Source organism: Heterodontus francisci, chromosome 10 (assembly GCF_036365525.1).
Source record: "Heterodontus francisci isolate sHetFra1 chromosome 10, sHetFra1.hap1, whole genome shotgun sequence".
NCBI classification, from domain to species: domain Eukaryota; kingdom Metazoa; phylum Chordata; class Chondrichthyes; order Heterodontiformes; family Heterodontidae; genus Heterodontus; species Heterodontus francisci.
Window position 1 is genome coordinate 32,623,781 of NC_090380.1, and position 26,606 is coordinate 32,650,386.

Sequence of the window (26,606 nt, forward strand, 5' to 3'; positions counted from 1 at the left end):
TCCCATAGCTACCTCGACTACACTTCCTCAAATAATAATAAACTCAAAATACTGCAGATGCTGGAAATCTGAAATAAAAACAAAAAGTGCTGGAAATACTCAGCAGGTCTGGCAGCATCTGTGGAGAGAGAAGCAGAGTTAACATTTCTGGTCAGTGACCTTTCATCACACCGTCTCCTGTAAGGACTCCATCCATTCTCCAAATTTCTCCGTCTCCAACACATCTGTTCCGATGATGCAACCTTCCACAACAGCGCTTCTGACATGTCTTTCTTTCTCCACAACCAAGGATTCCTCCCCCCCCCCCCCAACTGTTGTTGACAGGGCCCTCAACCGTGTCCAACCCATTTCCCACACCTCGACCCTCACCCCTTCCCCTCCCTCCCAGAACTGCGACAGGATACCCCTTGTCCTCACTTTCCACCCCACCAGCCTCCACATCCAAAGGATCATCCTTTGCCATTTCTGCCACCGGCAGCGTGATGCCACTACCAAACACATCTTCCCTCCTCCTCCCCTGACAGCATTCCAAAGGGATCATTCCCTCTGCGACACCCTGGTGCACTTCTCCATTACAACCGACACTTCGTCCCCTTCCTATGGCACCTTCCCATGCAATCACAGGAGGTGTAATACCTGCCCTTTTACCTCCTTTCTTCTCACCATCCAAGGCCCCAAACACTCCTTCCAGGTGAAGCAGTAATTTACTTCAATTTAGTATACTGTACTCGCTGCTCACAAAGCTGTCGCCTCTACATTGGGGGGAGACCAAACGCAGATTGGGTGACTGCTTTGCAGAACACCTCCTCTCAGCCCGAAAGCATGACCTCAAGCTTCTGGTTGCTTGCCATTTCAATTCAGTACCATGCCCACATTTCTGCCCTTTGCCTGCTGGAGTGTTCCAGTGAACATTAACGCAAGCTCAAGGAGCAGCTTTTGATTGCGGATTCAACATTGAGTTCAACAATTTCAGAGCAAGACTGGCATTTTTAAAAATACATTTCAATTTTTTTATCATTTTATTTTTTAACCATGTGCCTGTTTTTCATGTGGACAGAGCTGCTCATTATTCTGCCATTAACACTCTCTCTGGACTAATGCTTTGTCTTTCACCACAAGCATTAACACGTTCTTTGCCTTTGTCCCATGACAGCTTTGTTATTTAATCTCTCCTGCCCTCTACCCTGTCACACACCTTCACTTTTGTTCTCTTCCCCACCAAACCCCACCCCCTTCACTTGCTTAAAACCATTTCTTTTCTAACTGTTGCCAGTTCTGATGAAAGATCACAGAACTGAAACATTAACTCTACTTCTCTCTCCACAGATGCTGCCTGACCTGCTGCATAACCTGCTGCAAACTTCCAGCACTTTCCGTTTCTTTTTCAGATTTCCAGCATCTGCAGTATTCTGCTTTTATTGTAGAAGATGGGAAGCCTGCCAGGGGTGTGTTGGAATAGTCAAGTCTAGGGAGTAACAAAGGCTTGGATGAGGGTTTCAGCAGATGAGCTGGGCAGGGACAGAATCAGGGTAAAAGGTCTTGGTGATGGAGCAGGTATGTGATCGGAAGCTCATCTCGGCATGAATAATTTGTTAAAAGTATATTAAAAACCTTATAACTACACACACTTCCTCTCAATTTTATTCAATTTTCCATTCTCATGTCCACATTTATAAGGAGATCCATCAATTAGATGTGTTACTCTGTAATTAGACATTCCCACCTGCGGTAGCTTTGCAGTTAAAAAGAAAAATTGGTCAGAAAATTAATTTTTAGAGGACCACTGGGAAAATGCTGGGAAGGGCTACAAATATTGCTCATTGCATATTCCTTGAGATGAAAGATCTTTAGTGAACAGTGCAGTTTAATTCAAGTATTTCAAAATGTCAAGAGAAATCCAAACAATCTGTGTAGTGGCTGGGATGCCACCAAAGTAAGTTGACCTCACCAATAACTGTGGCTCTGGCTACAAATTTCACTGAAATCAAAGAACCTATGTTTTTTTTTCAATGGTACCAGAGCCCCATCCCGAAAAATACTAACAGATTTACTTTGAAAAATGTGAAGATCATAAAGATGTCAACTACAACTGAATCTAATGTGACTAAGCATCGAAAATCTATTACTTGACATGACATTCCTGAATAAGATCCATCAAGTAACAGGCCTGCTTTGCCAAACCTACAGCTGGATTGAGTTTAGCTACATTACACGCAGTCCAAAATATCTGCAAAGCAGTGGAGAAACAAAGTGAGTTGTACAGACAGTGAAATACCTGTCGAATACCTGTCAGATCTCTATCTGACTTGATGGTAGACAAAACTATATGTTATAAATGGGTATAGACCCGCAAAAATTAAGATCAATAGGAAATTGAAACAACATTGTCAATGGACCCATAAGAGGCCTCAAAATATGAGAGATTAAAAGAATCAAACCAGAGCAATTTGTTACCATTCTCAATACTGTGCACAAAAATACTGAAATGCTTAAATCAGGTGATCACACCTGAATCGAGCCACAAATTTGCAAAGTCTCAACTTGTCAGTTAAAACTGTTCACCAAAACACAAAGTCTACTTCAAGACACAGGAATGAATCTAAATAAGGTCAAGCTGAAGGCTCAGGTAGCCACCAAGAAACACTTTTATCTCATCAAAGACTACTAGTCCTGAGACTCCTTGTCCCAATCCACAGATGTCCAGACAGAAGTTGGCATCAGAACAATTGCCTAAGCTCCTACCTCACCATTGACCCCTTGGATGACAAGGTGATCTCAACCGGGATCATACTATGGATCTCCTCCAAAGCACTTGCTGTTAACTGCTTATTTGGCTCAGTCTTCAAACAGTGCAATGAATGCAGATCTACTCGGAGAAATGTGGAAAGCATAAAGATGTCACACATGACTGCATATCCTCTGATACACATCCAGCAACTTTCCCCTTATGAGAAGACAGGTGAAATAACTTTTAGTGATTTTTGGCCTTGGATATATTGGCTACTTCTATGCTGATCCAGGTTCTGATAAGTTACTCAAGCCTTTGAAGTCCGTGCTCTTCAGACCTTTAGCTGAAATGAGTTGGTAGACTTTATACAACTTTTAAGCAAGGAAGAGGTAGAAATTTTACACAACAAATTTACAAGTCCTACTGAAAACTAACTTGCTGATAGTGCAAAAACAACTTCATGCTATCATGTGCCAGGGACAGCACAAACTGAACAGAATCAACATTGATAGAAACAGGGCTATCAATTAATAGTATGGCAGCATAAAATTGTGCAGGGGAAGGAATTGTCCTGTAAACTGGAGAGACGCCCTAAAAATGTCCTTTCAGGAGAGGCTTTAACTTCAGAATCATACCCAAAGTTATGGATAATAAATTTAGAAAAATTCATGCTGTCAGGCTAAGACATCAGAATGTCAAAGGAGAATTTAGTTGTTCTGAGGGAGGCTGGATTTAATGGTTATAAATGCAGCTTTGCATTAAATCCCTCCAGCATCTCACCCCTCACCACCTGTAACCAACCTACCCCCATTTTAAACTCTTTGATTACAGCTCCTTATACATTACTCCCTGACCCCACACCCACTTTGTCCCATCATTGGTGGCTGTGTCACAATAACAAGGACACATTCCTTGGAATAGTCTCCCTAATCCCCTCTGCCTCTTCACTTCCCTCACTCTCCTTAAAGTCCGCCTCTGTCACCAGCTTTTGTCATCCCCTCTTAATCACTCCTTCGACTTGCTGTTTTCCTAATGCCTCAGTGAAACACCTTGGGACATTTTTCTAGGTTGAATACGCTATGTAAGTGCAAGCTGTTTTTCCATTATTGGGAGATAGCACCAAACTGAGAAACATAACAGTCTCATTAAAAACCGTTGCACAAGACCTTCTAACTGATCGCACAAGGAATCACCAAAGTTTGAAGGTTGAATGGCAAAACCAGTGGAATAAGATCCCGAAAACACAGTAACAATTCCAGAATCCCATATAGCAAATATGGAATTTCTATTATCCAGTCAGTATTAAATTAGTGGCCCTTATAATCACCAGTAGAATGTCTGGACAAAGGATTGGTTTTGGACAGAACAATGCTTTGAGCAAGTTGCTCCTGATTTTGAAAATCATGCTGATAATCAGCCGTATTCACTGCAAGTTCACAGTGAGCTAACATCTAACTTAATCTAACACTTGTACTTTTCTGAAAGGAGTATCGACATAATAACATTCTACGAATGCATGGACATGTTCATAAGCTTAAGACTAAAAACCATCCGTGTTTGCCGTGTTCTTGAAACTGTTTGAACAGTATTAGTATAGAAAAGGATGTGAACGGCAAATAAATGTTGTTCCCCATCCCAGTAGCTGCAGGGTTCATCATAAGGGTAAGCTTATTATTTCATTTTATAACAATTGTACTTTCTCAGATACATTTGATTGATCAGGAGAGACTTAGTTTCGATGTATCTAAATGAATGTCACTCTCACAGACCAGAAACGTTAACTCTATTTCTGTCTCCACAGATGCTGCCAGACCTGCTGAATATTTCCAATACTTTGTTTTTATTTCAGATTTCGAGCATCCGCAGTATTTTGCTTTTATTTATGTTATTCTCTTATCCTCTTCCTGTTACTTTTTTTCCATTTTCATCTCTACAACCACATTCCTCAAGTGGCTGACCTATTCTGAGCTCTCCGCCATACCAATTCTTGATGCAAATATTGGAAAATGTGCAAGGGCAGCTCAGTGAGAACCCTTTCCTTGATTCCCTCCTTCCCTGAGGGGCCTCTGGTCATTATCTTCCCATGTACATAATGCATATAAATCAACCCAGTCTGCAGTTTGGGAACTCTGGTCTGGGAAAATTTATATAAATGTTATTTATAATGAGGATATATAATGAGGATGAATAGTGCTTGAGTGGACTCTTTTTCACTTCCTCTGAATGCATGCACTAGCCAGAACCTCCAGCTGAGTCGATGTAAGGGTTGAGAAAGTTCTTTTGGAATGAAATAGCCTGGAAGATAGGATGGCGCGTTGTGCTGTGTATAAACATGGCAAAGGGTGAAGGCTCTTGACAGGGCCAAGAGGAAAACACATGACAGAAGCTTACCAGAGACCAGAGGCACTCCCCCTCTTGTTATAACTGGTTCATTGACATTGCCAGCACAACATGCTGCAGCCCAACCTCAGACAGGGACTTTCTTCCCTCCCCCAACTTCTGCTTTCATTATTGTGCTTATGGTCACTCGGAGTGAGATGCTGGACTAGCTTAAGCATTATTTGAGTTCACAAAATGTACATTCGGGTAAGGTTACTGACCTACACAGAAAATGTGCAAATTAATTTTTGAGTTTATAGTATAGGGTAAATTCAATCCTAAGCTTCAGTTTGCGAGTTACCATGTTTTTTAAAATGCATTGCATAGAACTGAAAAATCATTTAAAAATTGAAATAAAGAAATACAATAAGATTATGACGTGGATTCAACTTCTTCAGTGAAACAATTGCTGACAGTTTTGCTAAAAGACTCCAAAACAGATTTTATCCTTTTGAGGACCACAGCAGACGTTATGGAAACAAGCTAGGAAATAAAATCGGTTTCTATCATAAAAGTATGCGAATTAAATGCATTTTGTGATTCTGTATATTTCCCTGGTTCTACGAGACAATCTGATCTCCGATGGTGCTGCTCATGGGAAATAAATAGGTACAAAATCTGTGCCTATTTCTCTTCTCCAAGTTATGTTTCGATTCACTATTTGCTGCCTATTTGTGAGATTTAGTGGTGGATTTTCCATTATATCCCAGGGTGAGAACAATATGTGGGAATCCTGATCCATGCTTTTGTTACATTAAGAATTGACTATTCCAATGCTCTCCTGACTGGTCACCTACCTTCCACCTTCTGCTAATGTCTACTCATCTAAAACTCTGCTGCCTGTATCCTAACTCACACCAAGGGCTGAATTTTGTTTCCTCGCCACAGAGAGTGGAAGTGGGCAAAAAAATGGCTGCCGGCACGCATGGGCCGCGCACCACCATGTCGCCGCAATCTTGAGCCCGGCAGCTCATTACAATATGAAAAGCGTCAACCACCTCCCCCCACCCCCCGCCCCAATCATGTGGCAGGGCGGCCTCGGCGATGCGGTGAATGGGGTTAGCTGTCTCTGCACAGGTGCTGGTTCCATTTTTAAAAGGCTGCCAGACCTGCTCAGAGAATACCAATTAGGAGCAGGACTAGGCCACTTGAGCCTGCTCCGCCATTCAATACGATCATGGCTGATCTGATTGTAACCTCAACACCACATTCCCGCTTACCCCCGATAACCTTTCACCCCCTTGCTTGTCAAGAATCTATCTACCTCTGCCTTAAAAATATTTAAAGACTCTGCTTCCAGAATACACTGAAAATAAATATCTGACTCATCTCTCCACCCCCACTACACTAAAATTGTAGAGTTCACCCCTCCCCACCACTAAGAATGCAGAGTTGACCCCATTTCCTCCCCCCCCCCCACCCACTACACTGAAAATGCTCTGATTCCCACTTCCCCACCTCGGTGGAGCCAGCTTTCCCTGGACGGGAAAGTGAAGATGCGTGACTGCTGCCCGTCTCACTGAAGATCCGGATCCAACGGTAAGATCGCAGGGAATTGCATTTAAATGCATGCATAAAGTTCATTTTCAATATTTAAAGTTGGGTCCCGTCGCAGAACGGCGTATGGGCCGCCACGGAGGGCAGATTGGGCCCAGCAATCCCGGCGTCGGGCTGCGTGGCAGGTCGTTTCCGCTCCGATCTTCCGGCCCACAACCACCCCACCCCCACCACGGAGCGTGACCTCGAGAGCTGAACAAAATTTCTCTCAGACAGATCAGTGATTATGTTGACAGAGTGCCCGACGCTCGCAGCATGTTTGAATGAGACACGTATGAGACTGCCAACTCTCAGGCCGAAGTCATGTCCACTTTACAACCTTTACTCTTTATCCTGAGAGTTTTGATAGCATAGAATAAGGCAGTATTTTTGGTAATTGTGGTAGTGCAGAGGACAATGTTTTGGGCCACTTGACAGGTGAGTCCCGCAGTCGTCTTTCTGGCTGCAAAGCTGTTTCTATGGTAACACCTCCTGCACCACTGTATGTCCTGCTCAGCTCGTGACTGCAGGTGAGCCTTCGCCTTGATCACAGGCCTCTTTTTATTGCAAAGACCTGCAGAATAATGTAGGCAATAATTATCTTAGGAGACCCTTACAAACAATAGTGTTAAATTCCCCTCATTTGTCCAGGTTTCTGATGCACTGCTCCAAAACAAGTACGGTAGCTCTATCAGGATCCTGGTTTTGGGCCTCTTTGTTTCTGCACTCTGCTTCTGTCTATATTCGTGCAAGGATGTCATTAGCTATGGCTGAAAAGGCTTTCCCTGGTGTCAAAAATCCATCCCTGTAGTCTGCCTTTGCCTTCGAATAAGCCTGGCATAGATGATTCTCTTAAAATAAAAATATTCTGTCTGTCATTTGGGACGTGGGTACTGATCTGCATAATCCAGTGTTTGTGGTTACTGTTCTGTTGTACACCGATGAAGTGGAATGTTTCTATTGGCATAAACCATGGCATTGTTCTGGGTGTCTATCTGGTGCCAACAGTGACCCACTATACTTTGGGAATCCAGCAATATAATGAAACTGCGATGTCCTGCCATGCTGTGACGGCCTTTCAGTGGGAAAAGTGATTGAAGTGTTTGCCCTGTTGAGCAATTCATTAGTTACCTGCTCAATGCAATCGTTTACTACAAATTGGCTTGCATTCCAGTTGTTCCCTGTAGTCGCCTGGAAGGATAGAAAGGGGTTTTTGATTGCGACTAACAATGTCATATATGTGGTGGAGGTTTGCCTGCAGGTGTCCTTGCAGTAGCCTGCACCGCTCGGTAACTGACTCCTTGCTGAAGCACAACTATGCCTGGAGCTGTCGATATATTTCTTGTGGTTATAGCAGATACGAGCAGTCCACTTGATGTAATCAAATATTTCTGGAATCCCACACTTGCAAGTCAAGTCCAGTTTGTCGATTTACATATTTTGGGTGTTTTTCAGTTTTATTCTTCAAGGAAAGTGAAAAATAAGTTTTGATTTTTAGCAATACAAAAATCTAGTACAAAATTGATACAAGTATGCTCCAACATAAGTTTCCATAATCACAAAATACGCTCAAGGTATTTTAGCAATAAAATACTTTTATATTAATTATGAATGAACTGTGTGCTGCAAAGTGTATTTTTAAATTAGTATGTCATCTCATATCATTGTGTAGTACAAATATTTTTACAGTATGAAATATGAAACTGTTGATGCCAAAATGTAGTTTTGCAGTATGTGCCATGAATAATATATTGCAACAATTGTATACAGCGCATTCATTAGTTAATATAGCCAACATCATTACCAAGGTTCTTCTAATATACTTCATTTTGTACTTTTGCTTCAGCGTTCTTTAGACACATTTTCACATTACTTGATGGACAGCTCATTCATCTTGTATGTCAGTTGGTAGCACTCCTGCTTCTGAGTCCAAATGTCGTGGGTTTGAGTACCACTTGAGATGCTTAGGCCCAGAAATCTAGGCTGACACTCCAGTTGTCGTACTGAGGGAGTGCTACTGGAGGTACCCTTTTTCGGAGGAGACACTGAACTGAGGCCCTGTCTGCTCTCTAAGGTGGACATAAAAGATCCCATGACACTATTTCAAACAAGAGCAGAGGAGTTATCCCCAGTGTCCTGGCCACTATTTATCCCTTAACCAACATCACAAAAACATATTATCTAGTCATTATCATATTGCTGTTTGTGGCAGTTTGCTGCGCGCAAATTAGCTGCCACATTTCCTACATTACAACAGTGACTACACCTCAAAAAAGTACTTCATTGGCTGTAAAGCTGGAGATGTCCTGCGGTCATAAAAGGTGCTATATAAATGCAAGTATTTCCTTCTTGTTCTGTTATAAACAATAAATATTCTTCTTTTATTCATTCTCAGGATGTGGGTGTCATTTATTGCCCATCCCTAATTGCCCTTTTCAATTAGCAAAACCAAGTGGTTTACTAGGTCACTTCGGCAGGCAGTTAAGAGTCAACTACATTGATGTGGGTCTGGAGTCACATATAGGCCAGACCAGGTAAGGACAGCAGATTTCCTTTTCTAAAGGACATTAGTGAAGCAGATGGGTTTTTACAACAATATAGTAGTTACATGGTCACCATTACTGATATTAACTTTTTATTTATTTAATTTACTGAATTTAAATTCCCCAGCTGCCATGGAGCTCAGGCAAAATAGGAACAGGAGTAGGCCATTCAGCCCATCGAGCCTGCTCTGCCATTCAATTAGATCATGGCTGATCATCTACCTCAACGTCACTTTCCCGCACTATCCCCATATCCCTTGATGTCTATTGATTTCTGTCTTGAACATGCTCAGTGATTGAGCTTCCACAGCCCTCTGGGGTGGAGATTTCCAAAGATTCACCAAACTCAGTGAAGAAATACCTCCTCATCTCAGTCTTAATTCACCTAACCCTTATTCTGAGACTACGTCCCCTCGTTCTAGACTCACGAGCCAGAGGAACCATCCTATCTCCATCCACCTTGTCAAACCTGTAAGAACTTTATAAGTTTCAATTAGATCACCGCTCATTCTTCGAAACTCTGGAGAATACAGGCCCAGTTTCCTCAATCTCCCACTCCATGGCGGGATTTGAACTCATATCTCTAGGATCATTAGCTCAGGCCTCTGGATTACTAATTCAGTAACATTACCACTATGCTACTGTTCCTAACTGTGCATAATCAAAGTCTCTTGCATCTTGATCAGTGGTGTACTTTGTTTGAGTGGCCAGAATGTTGCCCTTTGATGTGGCAGTCCATATAACTTTGTCACAATGCCTCTTTGAATATAACCTTAACTTTCCTCTTTGCATTGCAGGCCAAGTATAACATGTTGCAAGCACAGTTTCCCAGCAGCAGAATCGGACACGGATCAGCTGTCCACCAAACGGAGGTGGGCAGCCAATTTAAATAATAAAAGGCCCAATTAAGGGCGCTTTTCCCAGGTCACCGGCATTTTGCTGTTGGCAGAATCATGCCTGCCGCATGGGGAGGCCACCAGCTTCATGAAGGTGGCCTTCCTGTAGCTGTCCGAGGGGGCCACTGGAGTGCGAAGCTCCATTCCCCAAAGAGGGCAGAGAAAACCACCCCCGCAGTCCCAAAGGGCCAAGCAGAAGGGCGTGCCTGCATGGCCTTTTGATGTTTAATTTTTTTACTTACCTCTCCGAGGATGCCTCCATGTTGAGCTGCCCTCTTGATCGGCGAGCTGCCTCAGCAGCACTCACCTCTCCCGGCTATGGGCCAAGTGCTGGCAAATGGGATTAGGTAGACAGGTCAGGTGTCTTTAATGCATTGGTGCAGACTCGATGGGCCGAAAGGCCTCTTCTGCACTGTATTATTCTGTGATTCTGTGAGATGAGGCTTCAGAGCTGCCCGCCTTCTGATTGTTGCTGACCCATCCACATCCCACCGGTTGTCCTTAATTGGACAGCGAACCTGGGGGCGGCCAATTAGAATTCCACCTCTGGGAAGACTGCGGAGTCGGTCCGGCTGCCGGCAAGTGCAGGCTCGGGCCCCCCAATTGGTCCTGACGTCAGGGTAGCGAAGCCTGCGCTAAAATCCTGCCCTTGGTCTTAAGCTGCTGGCTAAATTTATATTAGTGGATCACCTCATATCAATCAGGTAGCATAATCGTTGGATCTCTGGCACGACATTAGTTTCACCCAACATACGCCCATTTAATGGGAAAAGCATCTGGAAATTCTAGACTAAACTTCACGGACCATTAAAAGGGAATTGCTAGATTGTTCACACATACGGACATAATGGAAGCAATATTTCTACTGAAGATTAACAGTACTAATTCATAATTAACAGCAATGTAAAAAAATTTAATCCATAAATGTGGTGCACTTTACTACAGAAAATAAAAATTGGAGTCCCAGATGGTGACTGTCATTAATGGTGGCAAATGAAAAATAAGAAATGAGCAGCATTTGCCAGAAAAATAATCATTTACAATAGCGAAAGAAGGGTTTAATAATTGTCCCCCCACAGCGTCGCCTGAAATTCTACCTGTCAGGAATCATATGACCCTGTTTTACTGACATAGAAAAGATGATTAAAGGGTGCTGATGCACCATAATTTTTAAAAATTGCAAGCATTTATAATATATGCACTTCACATTCTAGTTATAAAAATGTATGTTAACATAAAAAATAAATCTGTGCTACTGATTGCTTGATTTTCCTGCTGACAGCACTGCTACATTATTTTGGACTGCATTACTGACCTGTGAGAAGGTAATAAAAACCTCAGGGTCAGGGATAATTACAGTTCCCCAAAAGAGCAAATCCATTAGCATTTTATGAATTGCCGTTCTCTGGTTGTAATTTTCAGCTCTTTGTATTTTAAGTCAGACAGAGAGCTCATTGCAACTTTCTATGCTTTGATTGTACTGCTTTCAACATACCAATGTCATTTGGCTTAATGTACAACTGGGTCAGGATTTCCCCGGCCCTGGAGTGGGCGGGTTGGGAAGCAGGGGAACCCGGGAAAATAGTGGGGGGGGGGGCCAGGTTGGGATGGGTCCCCGACACAGTCCCGCCGCCAGGGAAGTTTCCCAGCAACAGAACCAGACGCGCATCGGCTGTCCACCAAACGGAGGTGGGCGGCCAATTTAAATAATAAAAGGCCCTATTAGAGGCGCTTTTCCCTGGCGCTGGCATTTTGCTGGTGGCAGAATTATGTCTGCCACGTGGGAAGCAGCAGCTTCATGAAGGTGGCCTCTCTGTAGCTGTCCGAGGGGGCCACTCGAGTGCGAAGCTCCATTCCCCAAAGAGGGCAGAGAAAACCACCCCCGCAGTCCCAATGGGCCATGCAGAAGGGCGTGCCTGCATGGCCCTCCGATGTTCAATTCAATTACTTACCTCTCCAAGGGTGCCTCCATGTTGAGGCTTCAGAGCTGCCGGCCTTCTGATTGGTTCAGCAGCATCTACATCCCGCCTATTGTCCTTAATTGGACGGCGAACCCGGGGGCAGCCAATTAGGATTCCGCCTCTGGGAAGATTGCGGAGTCGGTCCAGCTACCAGCAAGTGCGGGCTCGGGCTCCCCCATTTGGTCCTAACGTCAGGGTGCCAAAGTCTGTGGTAAAATCCTGCCCTTGGTCTTAAACTGCTGGCTAAATTTACAGTAGTGGATCACCTCATATCAATCAGGTAGCAATCAATTGGGCGGCACAGTGGCGCAGTGGTTAGCACTGCAGCCTCACAGCTCCAGCGACCCGGTTTCAATTCTGGGTACTGCCTGTGTGGAGTTTGCAAGTTCTCCCTGTGACCGTGTGGGTTTTTGCCAGGTGCTCCGGTTTCCTCCCACAGCCAAAGACTTGAAGGTTGATAGGTAAATTGGCCATTATAAATTGCCCCTGGTATAGGTAGGTGGTAGGGGAATTGAGGGAGGTGGGGATATGAGAGGGTAATGGGATTAATGTATAAATGGGTGGTTGATGGTCAACACAGACTCGGTGGGCCGAAGGGCTTGTTTCAGTGCTGTATCTCTAAAAAAAAAAGAGAAACTGTGATAAGAAATGGTTTGTTCCTTTTTATTCTCCTTTCTCTCCAGCTCTCTCATCATCTCTTGAGGATTTCACTCACACCAGCCACCTTCCCCATCTCTGAAACTGGAAAGTGAATTTTGACTGACTATGGCCTGGATTTTAATTTACCTGATCCACTGGGAACAGTGGGGCTGTTAAGGTGCAGGGAACCTGGAAGTTGGGGTTTCCCCGCATGCCATGGGGAGGTGGGTGGGGGGGAGGTAATGGAATTGGTGGCCTCAGAGGGAGGGGGGTTCAGAGGCCTGGGAAGGGGATCGGAAGCCAGAAGGTGCAGGGATTCGTAGGACTGGGCGGGGAGGGGTGGAGATCAGAGGACTGGGGGGTGGGGGGGGGTTGCAGGGGGAGGTCAGAGGACTGGGGGAGGGAAGAGCAATCCAGGGGGTTCACAGGCAGGCACACCGGATCCAACAGGTAGGTGTAAAGACATTTACCTCCTGAATGCAGCATCTCTTGCCTGGATGTAGCTGTCTCTGCCAACCTACCTTCTTGCAACGAGTTGGTCTCCCACCTCCGTTAAAGCAGGAGGTGGGTGGGTGGGTTGGAAGTGGATTTAGGTCAGGATTCTGATTTTTAAGACTTTAACTCCTCACCTGACCCAAACCTGCCTGTTTTTTGTTGTTAAAATTCCCCACTATTGGCAGTGGAGGGCATTGCATCCAAGCCAAATCCTGTCTTCAGGTAACATCTACAAAGGTGCACTTTCAGGCTGAGTCACTGGATAACAATCAGGATTTCCCTCCCTCTGTAGATCAGGGATGCTGAGGCTAATTTTAACAGTCCCTATCACTACTCCAGGTGAGATGAACAAACTCAACACAGGTCAGGAATTGAACCCGGGACCTTCAGTCTGTCTCACTCAGTTCCACAGTATGTAGTGTGCCTATCAATTGAGCTGGAGGAGGGACCAGACTGTTCTATTATTAGCAAGTGGGATTGAATAAGTAATTAGTCAATGAACAAGGACTGGCAAGTTCACCAATCAATTGCATGCTATTGCTTAAAACAGTCCATAAAGTTGCTGCTAGCACCACCAGTGTAATGCATTATCTCTTTTACTACTTTGATTGGTTTCTATGACAAGGTCGCTGCTGACAGTAGTGAAGAATAGCATAGCAACAGAGTTAACGGCTGATGGTAACCATGTAATTTTTCACTGTCATTCTTTCTATAGTTCTGTGGTCAGAACAGACAAGAAAAAAAATTGGAACAGTTGTTTGTTCATTGCTAACTGAGCTACTAAGGGTAAAATATTGGCTTGATGTCCAATTAACTGTTCATTTTCTCACATAGATTTATAACAATAGGGATTTTCTTACAGCAGTTTAACAATGCTAAATGTTCAAACACTATTTTATTGAAAGGAATTTAATGGTTGGATAGTCGGTTGTTCTTTTTTTAGAATCCCCCACTGCCCTGGAAAAATTGGGGAGGGTGAACAGCATCCTGAGTCTGTGACATTGCTTGCACAGGTACAGTGCAAGGAACAAGTTCTTCAGACAGATCGAAGATCGTGTTGAAATAGAATGAAAAACCTAACCAAGGAAAATAAAGATAAGGGTGGTTCTTATCTCTGAGATACATGATCTATTTTTACAAGAGGCAGCTGTGATTGAAGGCTTTAAACAGAAGTGGCCTTCTGATGACATTGCCCGACTATTTTGGATGAGTTTTAATTTTTTTTTTTTAAAAGGATAGATTGTCCTTGGTTCAGTAGATAAATGCACTCATGGTATAGTGCTGAGACATACAGATCAGATCCTCGATTTGGGCTCTAGTTTGGGTCAAGTTAACTGATTTATGTGCAGAGGGGGACAAAAAAATATCTGCCTGGATTTCTGTTTCTGGCTACTAAATGTGACTCCTGCTGCAAGTGTGCAACCTTGGAAGTAAGGGAGTTTAATTTCCTCTGGCAGTGCGATACTTAATGTATTTGCATAACATTCTTGTGGGTACTATTATAATGCAGTTGTCCCCCCATATTTTTTAATGGGTTAATGGTTGTTAAAAGAGCACACAAATGAGTTCATCGGTGCTGAGAGGAAATTCAACCTCAAAGTGAATGGTGCTCGATTGTGATGCATTCATGATAAATAGACTACCACTGTTCACCATCTAGACTCACAGATAAACAATAGCCATTTAGATAAGGCACTGCAGGGCTAATGGTGATTAAGGATGAACATCTTACCAAGGACCAGCACCTCCAGAAGAGGAGGCGAAGAAACCGGAAAAAAGAGAACATCTCGAAGTGAAAGTAGTTTGACTCAGTCAGTGTCTGGAGAAAGAATCAGATCCTGTTCCAGATCAGCGTCTGATTCTGCCTTTCACTGCTGCCTCAAGAATGGAGTGCTGGGTAAACATAACCATTTCTCCTCACAAGTAGTTAATTTGGTGATTTGCACCTATATTTTGCTGTACAGTATAAGAAAGTGTCCTTTCTATTCTACTGCACTGAGCCTTTATAAAATAATTTAATTGACATTGTGCAAAAAATGTAAAAAAGGCATCAAGATCAGCACAGGCTTGGAGGGCCGAATAGCCTGTTCCTGTGCTGTACTGTTCTTTGTTGTTCTTTGTAACCAACAATGTACCGATGGAAAAATATTTAAAACCAGAGTTGTTATATATTTTATGCACAAAGAGAGTCCTATGTAAGTGTTTACAAGGCAGATATTTCATTGCAGGGTTCAGATGAAAAATTGCTCACCTGTGAGTAATGGCACTGTCTGATCTGCTCAGTGACATTGCTGCCTTGAAGTCACTCCTGGCTAGTTGCTGCAATATGTAGTCCTGTAGTATCTTTTACTATTTTTGAAGGGGTTTACCCTTCAGTTCATTTTCTGCCTCTGTAGTTCTTTGCCCCAGGAATGAACAACCTGCTTCTATGCCCCTCTCAGCTCATGATAAGGAACAGTACGGAACTGACCCTCCATCCAACCCTGGGTGACTCCTGGAAAGCACTTGCCTGAGATCAAGATCGCTCCCAAGACCAATCTTATTCAGTTCTTTCTTTTAAATTGACAGGAAAAGTAGAATTGCAGTTACCCTGCCAGAGTTACCACGGCAGAGTAGCAGAAGCAACAAGCTCGCTAATATTCCTGCTATCATAACTGATTCATAGCGTGGTAGGAATGGCTGCATTAGGGGTCTGCCACACTATATAAACAAAAATAGTAAAAATGTTGCAGATACACAGAGGATCAGCCAGCATTTAAGGAGAGAACAAACAAGCTTAGTTTCTATTGAAGACCTTTCTTCAAAACTCAAAAAATAGAAGTGACCAAGCTTGTTTAAGATGATGAAAGGATGTATAGGGTTGATGGAGAGAAACTATTTCCTCTGGTGGGGGAGCCCAGCACAAGAGGGCACAATCTTAAAATTAGGCCTAGGCCGTTTAGGGGGGTGATGTCAGAAAGCACTTATTCACACAAAGGGTAGTGCAAATCTGGAACATTCTCCCCAGAAAAGCTTTTGAGGAGAGGTCCATGGAAAAGATCAAAACTAAGATTGCTAGGTTTTTGTTAGACAAGGGTGTTAAGAGATATGGAACTAAGGCAGATAGGCAGGGTTAAGATACAGATCAGCCATGATCTAATTGAATGGTAACAGAACAAGCTCAAAGGGCTGAATGGCCTACTCCTGTTGCTATACTAATGCAACCAGAAAAAAAGGCAATAAATATTTATTCCAAATAGAAAATCGCAAAGTGGATCACAACATTCCATTTCAAAATGCATTCAAAATTCATATGTCAGACTCTTGTCTATTGGAAAAAAACTATTGTAAGAATGACAACGTCTACCTGCAGCATCAGTTACGCTTGGAGATGATGCTATAAATAACCAATTTCCATTCATTGTAATGCTAGTTGGAATAGCAGGATCTGATATTGTCAACAACATGCTGTACTCTTAGACTCTGGTCACCTGGTGGTGCTGCAACAGTCTCTTCCACCCAGCAGCTCTGGTCAGGTAGTGTTACACTGGTGTCCTAGCCAGAAAGACAACGATCAACAATAACCAGTCGCATTTATATAGCGCCTTTAATGTAATAAAATGTCCCAAGGTGCTTCACAGCATTATCAAACAGAGTATGACACCCAGCCACATAAGGGGATATTAGGTTAGAGGTAGGTTATAAGGAGTGTCTTAAGGGAGGAAAGCGAGGTAGAGGGGCAGAGAGGTTTAGGGAGGGAATTCCAGAGCTTGGGGCTTAGGCAACTGTAGGCACAGCCATCAATGATGGAGCAACGGAAATCAGGGATGCTCAAGAGGCCAGAATTAGAGGAGCACAGATAACTCAGAGGGTTGTGGAGCTGGAGGAGATGACAGAGATAGGGAGGGGTGAGGCTGTGAAGGGATTTGAAAAGGATGAGAATTTAAAAATCGAGGCGTTGCTTAACTGGAAGTCAATGTAAACCAGCGAGCAAAGGAATGATGGGTGAGCGGTATTAGGTGTGAGTTAGGATACAGGCAGCAGAGTTTTGATGGCCTCGGCTTTACAGAGGGTAGAAAATGGGATGCGGGCCAGGCATGCATTGGAATAGTTGAGTCCAAAAGGTAACAAAGGGACGAATGAAGGTTTCAGCAGCAAATAAGCTGAGGCAGGGGCAGAATCAGGCAATGTTGCAGAGGTGGAAATTGGCAGTCTTAGTGATGGTGTGGATATGTGGTTGAAAGCTCATCTCAGTAAACACACTGTGATTTCACTCCTCGGTTTTTACAAGCCGAAAGTTCAGAACCTGTACCTGGCACCACAATTCCCTCTCCATGCCACCACGGAGAAAATCTTACTGTCAGCAATGAAAATCAGGGCCTAGTGGTTCCAATCCAATGTCTTAAATCCCACATTTCATTGAACAGAAAATTAGGCCTGGCTGAAAGAAACACCTTCTCCTCCCCAGACCAGGAAAACGATGCCCTGGGGAAAACCATCCCATCCTGCACAAAACTAGAAAATGATGTTCTGTTCGAGGTGTCAACCTTCCCCCTACTCAACTGAGATAGTTGCCTCTAATCCATTCACACCCTTTCTCCCATTTCTCGATAAAACTACATTTAATCTATGAAGTAAAGTTTGTCTCCCTTCGCAGGTTGAACTTTTCAGCATGAATCTTACTGTGTAATTCACATTGTTCATATTCAGCATGTCTTGCATTATATCGACTTATTTTGTAACACACTTCATCACCAAATTCCCTCGTCCAGCCTGGTTGCAGGTTGTTTTCCATTGAATATATAACATGAGGATGACACCTGTCTCATCCCATGGTGCTGGTCAGACTATGGGAGTGGCAACACTGCCAAAAAGCACAGCTACCGGCAACTTCTTAAGTTACACTGCAACTTAAAGTGGACACGATGGCTTGGTTGTAACAAGCAAGGGGAATTAAATGAGAAAGTTAGGAAAAACATGCAGATCTAAAGAAAGCTATTATATAAAATTGTATTAAATATTCATGTATTATATTTTAATCCTTCCAGCAACGCAAAATGGAATACTCAAGCTCGGGAGCGGCCAATGGCGTCTTTGTTCAGCAGACCTCTCCCTGTTTGCAGTCTTAAAATATAGTTGCACTAGGAAGACAGGAAGTTCCCTGTATTCATGAACATTCTAAAACAGAAATATCCAAACTTGCTTTCCATGTATCCCACAGGAGTCCAAATTTGAAGGTTTTTTATTTTTTTACGTATCTTCTGCTGCCAACACTAGTAGATCTTTGCATTCAAATTTAGCCTTATTCATCAATGAGGGAGCAGTGTTGAACAGCCCTTTCCAACCACCAGGCCTGCAAAATTCTACCAAGACAAGCCAGAAAGGAAATAAATATAAAGTCAAATAGAAACTAAGTTGCCAGGGGCTGATGGCCCAGGTAGCTGGAGCTTGGGGAGAGAATATCCATGGGCTGTAGTCTGGACAACCAGAGATTACTCTTCAAAATGCAATATCATCAGTATAGGTTTAGTAATAAAAGGGTAGGAATTATTCTCGGCAACATTATCATCTAAAAGTTTAATTCTCTTGGTGAAAATGTCTCTCTTGCTTTTACAGGGGTGTCAAAATAATGGAGAAAGGAGTTTGAGAAAAGCATTTGAGAAAACAATAACAACCATTTGGACAATAATATCACCAACTCTCAGTAACACATGGTCTTCCCATTCTACATTTAAAGTTGTTTGAATGCTCGGTCAGGTACGGATACATCCACAACTCTGCCTGAGCATCTGAAGCTGGTCACAATCATTAATAAGTAAACCAGAGGATTAACCTGTTGCATAACAGCAGCATTTTGGTGCACATCACACATACATTGTACTCCAATTTTAAATGGCTCATTTGAAATGTGCCTGTTGTCCACTAACTCCACCACGTAGAGAACCGTGCTTCTGCAGAGTGAATTTCCTGGTTGATATAAACCTCTGACGATCAGTGCGCAGTTTGTGATTTAACTGTGAACTGGGTACACCGTAAACATTAATCAAACAGTCATTGCAGGCTAACTTGTGCATTCTTCATTATTATTATAATTATGTCTTATCGATCGTTTTTTGCTTTATTTTTTTCTCATGTTGATGTTGATGACCACATCACATCCTCTTCCAGCTGGGTAGGAAGTCAACCTTGACCTCAAATATCTATCAGACCACCAATAATGCAACAGGGAGAAAAGCTGCAAGTCAATTCGAGCAAAGGGGCATCATTCAGAGAAAGAATACCTCATTTCACTATATCCAGCAGCACAACTGAGAATAGTCAAAGCATTTTCATATGAGACAAGCAACTCTGAGTGACAACAAGACACAAGATTTAACCTATGATTTTGTGACATGAGTCAAGAGCTTTTATTTTTGAGTGACCAGGTTAATTATGTGCCTGAAATAAAAAGAAATGCTGGGAATACACAGCAGGTCTGGCAGCATCTATGGAGAGAGAAGCAGAGTTAATGTTTCAGGTCAGTGACCCTTCTTCAGAATTGAAGAACAGTTCTGATGAAAGGTCACTGACCTGAAACGTTAACTCTGTTTCTCTCTCCACAGATGCTGCCAGACCTGCTGAGTATTTCCAGCATTTCTTTTTATTTCAGATTTCCAGCATCCGCAGTATTTTGCTTTTAATTATGTGCCTGTTTTTGTTGGAATGTAAAGCCATGAATTTTATTCCTACCTAATTTCTCATAAGGTTTTTGATGTGGAGTAGAAGATAGGGGTGCTGAGTTCTGATAAAGCCACCAGAGCTGACCATTTGCAGCAGAATCTGAGGTGGACGGAGAGACAGTTGCTGTTGATGCTTTTTCATCAGATAAATGTTCTCTGCCCTGGTAACAAAAGACAACATCATTACTGTCATTTCTGCCACTCAAATAACTCAAAAGTCACAGAATGAAAAAGAACATGGTGGTTTGGGGTGCTATGTTGTATTTATAATATAGCCCAAGGACTATTGGCAACCTGCCTCCACTTCAAACTGGCACTCAGGAGTTGACTGCTCCAGTGTGTCTCTGGGTCTCCCTTTATGGCTTGTCTGGAATTGAGAGGTTGACCACGGGAATAGGGGGACCCCCAAATTGTCCTGCAGCAAGGCACATAAGTCGGTGACGGTCTCCCTGCAGAGTTGCAGTCTTTGCTGTTCCAGCATTTGGAGGTAGCTGATTCGAGTCTGGTACACTCTCTGGCACTGGTGGGTCCTTCTTGGCATGGTTGGCTGCTGTCACTCGTCATGGAGCTTCACGGCAGGCACAGCAGTCTCTTGGCACCCCCCCCCCCCTCCATTGGAAGCACTGCATTACGCCACAGGGGTCCAAATAGACAGGTGTATGCGATCCATGCAAGATGACCAGTGGGCCTACTGATCGCTCTCGATGCAGAGAGGGTCCTGTCTTGGCAACTGAGCTTTTGACATTTCTCCCGGTGGACTCCCTGATGGCCTTCCGTGCTCACCCTTGATGTTAGCCGACCCTCTCATCCAGCAGTATGAGTGACCAAACATCTCAACAGTTTGAAGCCGAATACAGCCACCAAACTCCAGGCCCACCCCCGCCCCCACCATCCTTGCAAAGCCCCCTGTCAGAGACCCCAAGACTCAGAATCCCTATCAGAGACTCCAAAACTCAGAATCCACTGTCAGAGATCCTGGAACCCCCTGTCAGAGACCCCGAGACTCCGACCCAGCTTGCAGAGCACACAGCAGCACAGTCTGACAATGGCCTCCACAACTCCTTCTTCCCCTATGCAGCACTGTTCATGGCTGCCTCCCTGTTGTGGCACTGGAATCGCTTGTCTCGGTGCCGCCAGCTCTTAACGTCTGTAAACTAAAGGCACGTGAATGCTGCCTGTCGTCCACCAAATCCCAAGCTCACAATTAAATTGAGGTGGATTAGATGCAAATTTATTACAATCATCTGGTCAGCAATTTAAATGAGATTCCCGTTGTGTCAGGTCAGAAATGCTGCCTTGGTGCTTTCCCACCTCTGACATAATCTGGAACCAACATCATACCTGGATTAATACCTGGAATGGGTGGGTTGTCTTATGAGGAAAGACTGGACAGGCTAGGCTTGTATCCACTGGAATTTAGAAGAGTAAGAGGCGACTTGATTGAAACATATAAGATTCTGAGGAGTCTTGACAGGATGGATGTGGAAAGGATGTTTCCTCTTGTGGGAGAATCTAGAACTAGAAGTCACTGTTTAAAAATAAGGGGTCGCCCATTTAAGACAGAGATGAGGAGAAATTTTTTTCTCTGAGGGTTGTGATTCTTTGGAATTCTCTTCCTCAAAAGGCGGTGGAAGCAGAGTCTTTGAATATTTTTAAGGCAGAGGTAGATAGATTCTTGATAAGCAAGGGGGTGAAAGGTTATTGAGGGTAGGGGGGGAAATGTAGTGTTGAGGTTACAATCAGATCAGTCATAATCTTGATGATTGGTGGAGCAGGCTGGAGGGGCCGAATGGCCTACTCCTGCTCCTAATTCATATGTTCCTATGACGCTGGATTTCCAGGTGGACAGTTCCGACGCGATTCTCCGTCCCTCCACGCCACCATTCCCGCTTTTAACAGCCATATTAAATTCAGCCCTGTGTTCGCAACGTAACTGCAAATATCTGACACAGGAAACCTCCACCCATGGCTAGTCGGTATCTGAACAGCTACATCAAAGTTGCGGCAATCACTCTTTGCCAGAAATATTGTGCACCCTGTAGGTTTATAAGTGTTTTTGAAAATCTTTCGGTCTTCTTTGCACCTAAACCTAAATTTTCCTGATATTTATTCCCATTACAGATGGCTAAAAACTTTCAAATCAACCAAAGATTCATAATACATAATATTGAGAAAGTGTATCTTTCAGCATGAGTGGCCATGAACATTTCAGTTACAATATTTCGACTGTTCCAGTTCTAAATATAATGCCATTTTCATATTTAGTATTTTGAGCTGATTAAAACCTTTAGCTCCATGAATAAGTATTATCTCAAAAAATGTACAAATATTGATTGCAAACATTATTTTCAATTTTCCTACAAAATGCAGCTTGTGTAAATAGCAATATTAAAATCAATGATCACTCTGCAGTGTCTGCCCTTCGCTCTGACAGATACAGCAGATTGAGATCATATGCCAAAATTGTATATTTTTTTTCACATTATTATCATTGTTAAAACAGGTAGTCTTTACACTACCTTGACAGCTGTGATTTGGAAGTTTTCCTTTTTGTTCCACTCGAATGTAACTCCCAGTCTGATGGAAACCATTCATTCCTATTTAAAATGTGAGTAATATTTCTTGGCTGGCTGCTTTGATTTTCTTGCCGATATAACTGGAGTAATCTTCAAGTCAGGCACTGGTAGTGGGGGGCAGGGGAAGAGAACCTCAGCCGTTGGCAACTCACATTGGTAAACAGAATGTCAGAATATGGGCAAGACTCCATACTACTCAAATATTTCCCCAATACTGGCCTGTCAAGATTGCACAACGAAACTCAACGGGCTACCACTTAAGATAATGGCCAGAAAATTGTACACAAAACACACCGAAATTTCCAAAATGCACTCTGAGGGTCTGCAGCAGGAACACAAAGTAGAAATATTACCCCTCAGTAATCCAATCTCTTCATGAATTTTGTTCTTAGAACTAATCTCACTATCAGCTACATATGGTATCTAGACAGGGTTTTCCCCCTAATATTCTCTCCAAAAAGCAATGACTCATCCTGTAGTATAATTCCACTCGTGCCAGTCCTTTCCTCACTAAAACACTAATTCTTCACACCTAAGCCTGACATTTTCTAACTGAGGTTATTAATAGAGATCAGGAGAGGGAGCCCCCTTTCTGCCTTCACCAAGAGGACTGTGGCCAATTATAATTCCCAGACTGCTGCCCTGTCCAAGATTGGCTAACTCAGCAGAAACCAGGGATGAAACTTGGAACCTCCTTGGTCTGATGTACTGTTCATTTCCATACTGAGCAGGGCACTTACCAAACAGGCCATTAAGACAGCCCTAAAGCATCAGTTCCCAGACCCATAACGAAGGTCCTGAATTTTTTTTTATATCAGCAACAAGAACATCTCCTCATGTGATAAACCAAAATGGCAATCTTTGCAAGTTTGGTGTTTTTAAACTTACTTGTATCAAAATTAAGCAGAGGCTTGACTAACTAATCAGAAGAAGGAACCTAATGTATGAAAGTCTCATCAGCTATGTAGTGTTAGAGGGCAACAGTCTTCTTTTATTTACACATGACATCTTACAGCTGCTGTGTAGTGGAGACATCAGCAGTGAAGATTTTTTTACCAGATGTATTACCGGTGTTATTTCATCCCAAAGATGATTGAGGTGTTTAAGATGATTAAAGGAATTGATAGGATAAACAGAGAAACTATTTCCTCTCATGGGGGAAGTCCAGGACAAGGGGGCATAAACTTAAAATTAGAGCTAAGCCATTCAGGGGTGATGTCAGGAAGCATTTCTACACACCAAGGGTAAATCCAGATCTCTCTCCCCAAAAAATCTCAAGTTAGACAAGGGTATTAAGCATTATGGAACCAAGGTGGGTAGATAAAGTTCAGATACAGGTCAATCATAATCTAATTGAATGGAAGAACAGGCTCGAAGGGCTGAATTGTCTATACCTGTTCCTCTGATGCAGAAGATCCTAACATCATCCTGGGGGTTACCATAGACCAGAAACTGAACTGGACCAGCCATATAAATACTGTGGCAACAAGAGCAGGTCAGAGGCTGGGAATTCTGTGGTGACTAACTCAACTCCTGACTCCCCAAAACCTATCCACTATCTACAAGGCACAAGTCAGGACTGTGATGGAATACTCTCCATTTGCCTGGATGGGTGCAGCTCCAACAACACTCAAGAAGCTCAACACCATCCAGGACAAAGCAGCACACTTGATTGGCACCCCATCCACCATCGACACACGGTAACAGTGGTGTGTAACATCTATAAGGTACACTGTAGTAACTCACCAAGGCTCCTTAGATAGCAGCTTCCAAACCCACAACCTCTACCACCTAGAAGGACAAGGGCAGCAGATGCATGGGAACACCACCACCTGCAAGTTCCCCTCCAAGCCACACACCATTCTGACTTGGAACTATATCGCCGTTCCTTCACTGTTGCTGGGTCAAAATCCTGGAACTCCCTTCCTAACAGCACTGTGGGTGTACCCACACCCCAAGGATTTCAGCGGTTCAAGAAGGCAGCTCACAACCACCTTCTCAAGGGTAATTAGGGATGGGCAATAAATGCTGACCTAGCCTGCGTCGCCCACATTCCATGAACAAATAAAACAAAACTCCAAGCATGCTGTGGGTTAGAGGAAAGCACTTTCTGGATTGAAGCTTGGTGATAATATGAAAGACAGAGATAAGGATTACTAGTGAAATGCATTCAGGTAATGAAAGTGACCATGGGAGGATCACAGCCAAGCTCTATGCTGTCAGAATCATATGTTTAGATTTGTGCACATTCTACCAGGCTTTGGTGGATAGCAATCCAAATCAGAAACCAAGGGTGGCTTTACATTTCCTAACATACTGTTTTGTCACTATGCTGGCCGAGACCTAGGATTGAACCTGGAAATTTCCAAGTTTTTGTGGCTTAGTACCACACTGGGTAGTATTTCAAAGCACTTTCACTGGATAAATAATAAACCATTCCGATTTTGTCGTTCAAGTGTTATTTCCACTCAAAGAGCAGTAGTTGTTGACATTGATGCAGTGGTCTGAATAATAGAGGGAAAGGCCAGGTGAGCAAATTGGCCTTGTCTCATTCTTTATTCTCTTATAGAATCTGGTCAATATTAACTCTGTAGATAGCAACTTACAGCTCTTCTCCTTGTAATACTGATCATGCTGTTGATGGCTGTGATGCAGGCCTTCCAATCTTTACCGACTTCCGTAAGATCATGGTGAGGGAACTGTTTGCCTAAGAACTCTAAGAACAATTATGTGGGTTACAAATATACATTCTGGGTTCACAAGCAGAAGTAAGTTGTGGAAATAAAGGTCAAAGTATAAGGAGAACTCATGAAGTGATTCAGGATTTGTTTCTAAGCAGAACTAAGTGAAACCTAAAATATACTTATGTCATATTTTAACTCATCTCACATTCCTTACTACATACAACCAGTAAAAGTTCAGTGAATCAATCATTTATGGCTCAACTTTAGAGAAAACTGCAACGCAATACATTGAGAATGTCATAAATGCACACACTGTTAAAAGTTACGATATTAAATATTGCATTGTCAGTAAAGATTGAAAGAATATAATCTTGTAGGCTATCAGCATGGTTTATTGATCTGTGTCACTTATAGAATTAAATAGAATTTTACAGCAGAGAAACAGGCCATTTGGCCCTACTAAACTATGCTGGTGTTTATACTTTTCATGAGCCTCCTCCTACCTTACTTCATCTCACCTTAGCAACATACACTTCTATTCCTTTCTCCCTCATGTACTTATCTACTTTTCCCTTAAGCACATCTATGCTAGTTGCCTCAACTATTCCACGTGTTAGCAATAATTTAGTGGATTTTGTTAATCCATTGAAGTTTGGTTCAGTCAGTCATTGATCTTGTGTAGTGAGAGTTTGTGGCTACTAATGCTGGGAGGGCTTAACAACACAAGTAGCTAACCACCCATCTTCTGACGACAAGGTCATTATTGCAACGCAAGACTGCTGATCAATTGCAGAAGTTTCATCAGTTTGTAACTGGGCTCCAGGAAATGGCATTGCACAGTAATGGAAGTGAACTTCCATGAACTGACTTGCCCTACTTGTATCTTAGTTATACAGTAATACTAATTGTGCTTATGGCACTGCTCACAGCCCAGACTATAACAACAAGCACAAGACCTTGTATTTATATCATGACCGCCAATGGAGGACTGATTAAAATCAGGGATGTCAAGAGGCCAGGATTGGAGGAACACAGATATGTCGGAGGGTTGTAGGGCTGCAGGACATTACAGAGATAGGAAGGGACGAGCACATGGAGGAATTTAAAAACAAGAGTGAAAATTTGCTTAACCAGGAGCCAATGTCGGTCAGCGAGCACAGGGGTGATGGGTGAATGGGACTTGGTGCAAGTTAGGAGATGGGCAGCAGAGTTTTAGATTCAAGTTTATGGAGGGTAGAACATGGGAGGCTGGGCGGGAGAGCACTAGAATAGTCAAGACTAGAGGTAACAAGGGCATGGACGAGGGCTTCAGCAGATGAGCTGAGGCAGTGGTAGAGTCAGGCAATGTTCGAAAGGTGGAAATAGGTGGTCTTTGTGATGGCACAGATATGTGATTGAAAGCTCATCTTGGGGTCAGATATGCCACCAATATTAAGAGCAGTCCGGTTCAGCCAGAAAATCACTTGCAATG

At 43.1% G+C, this 26,606-nt stretch overlaps 1 protein-coding gene and 1 long non-coding RNA gene across 7 annotated transcripts in view; one reads left to right on the plus strand and one right to left on the minus strand.

The window, feature by feature from the left end:
* Positions 1-4,090, plus strand: part of LOC137374387 (uncharacterized) — a 78,138-nt gene extending 74,048 nt beyond the window's left edge. The window contains exon 5 of the long non-coding RNA XR_010975815.1: positions 2,697-4,090. This is a non-coding gene — a long non-coding RNA (uncharacterized lncRNA). The remainder of the gene's footprint in view (positions 1-2,696) is intronic.
* LOC137374385 (BEN domain-containing protein 2-like) overlaps positions 1-26,606 on the minus strand; it is a 140,285-nt gene that overhangs the window by 16,095 nt on the left and 97,584 nt on the right. For 3 of the 6 annotated variants that reach the window (XM_068040398.1, XM_068040400.1, XM_068040403.1), the window contains 2 exons: positions 25,058-25,167; positions 19,886-20,036 (listed from right to left, as the gene is read on the minus strand). In XM_068040398.1, coding sequence (XP_067896499.1) covers positions 19,886-20,036; positions 25,058-25,167 — 261 coding nt within the window. The other 3 variants (XR_010975814.1, XM_068040401.1, XM_068040402.1) reach the window with 3 other exon arrangements.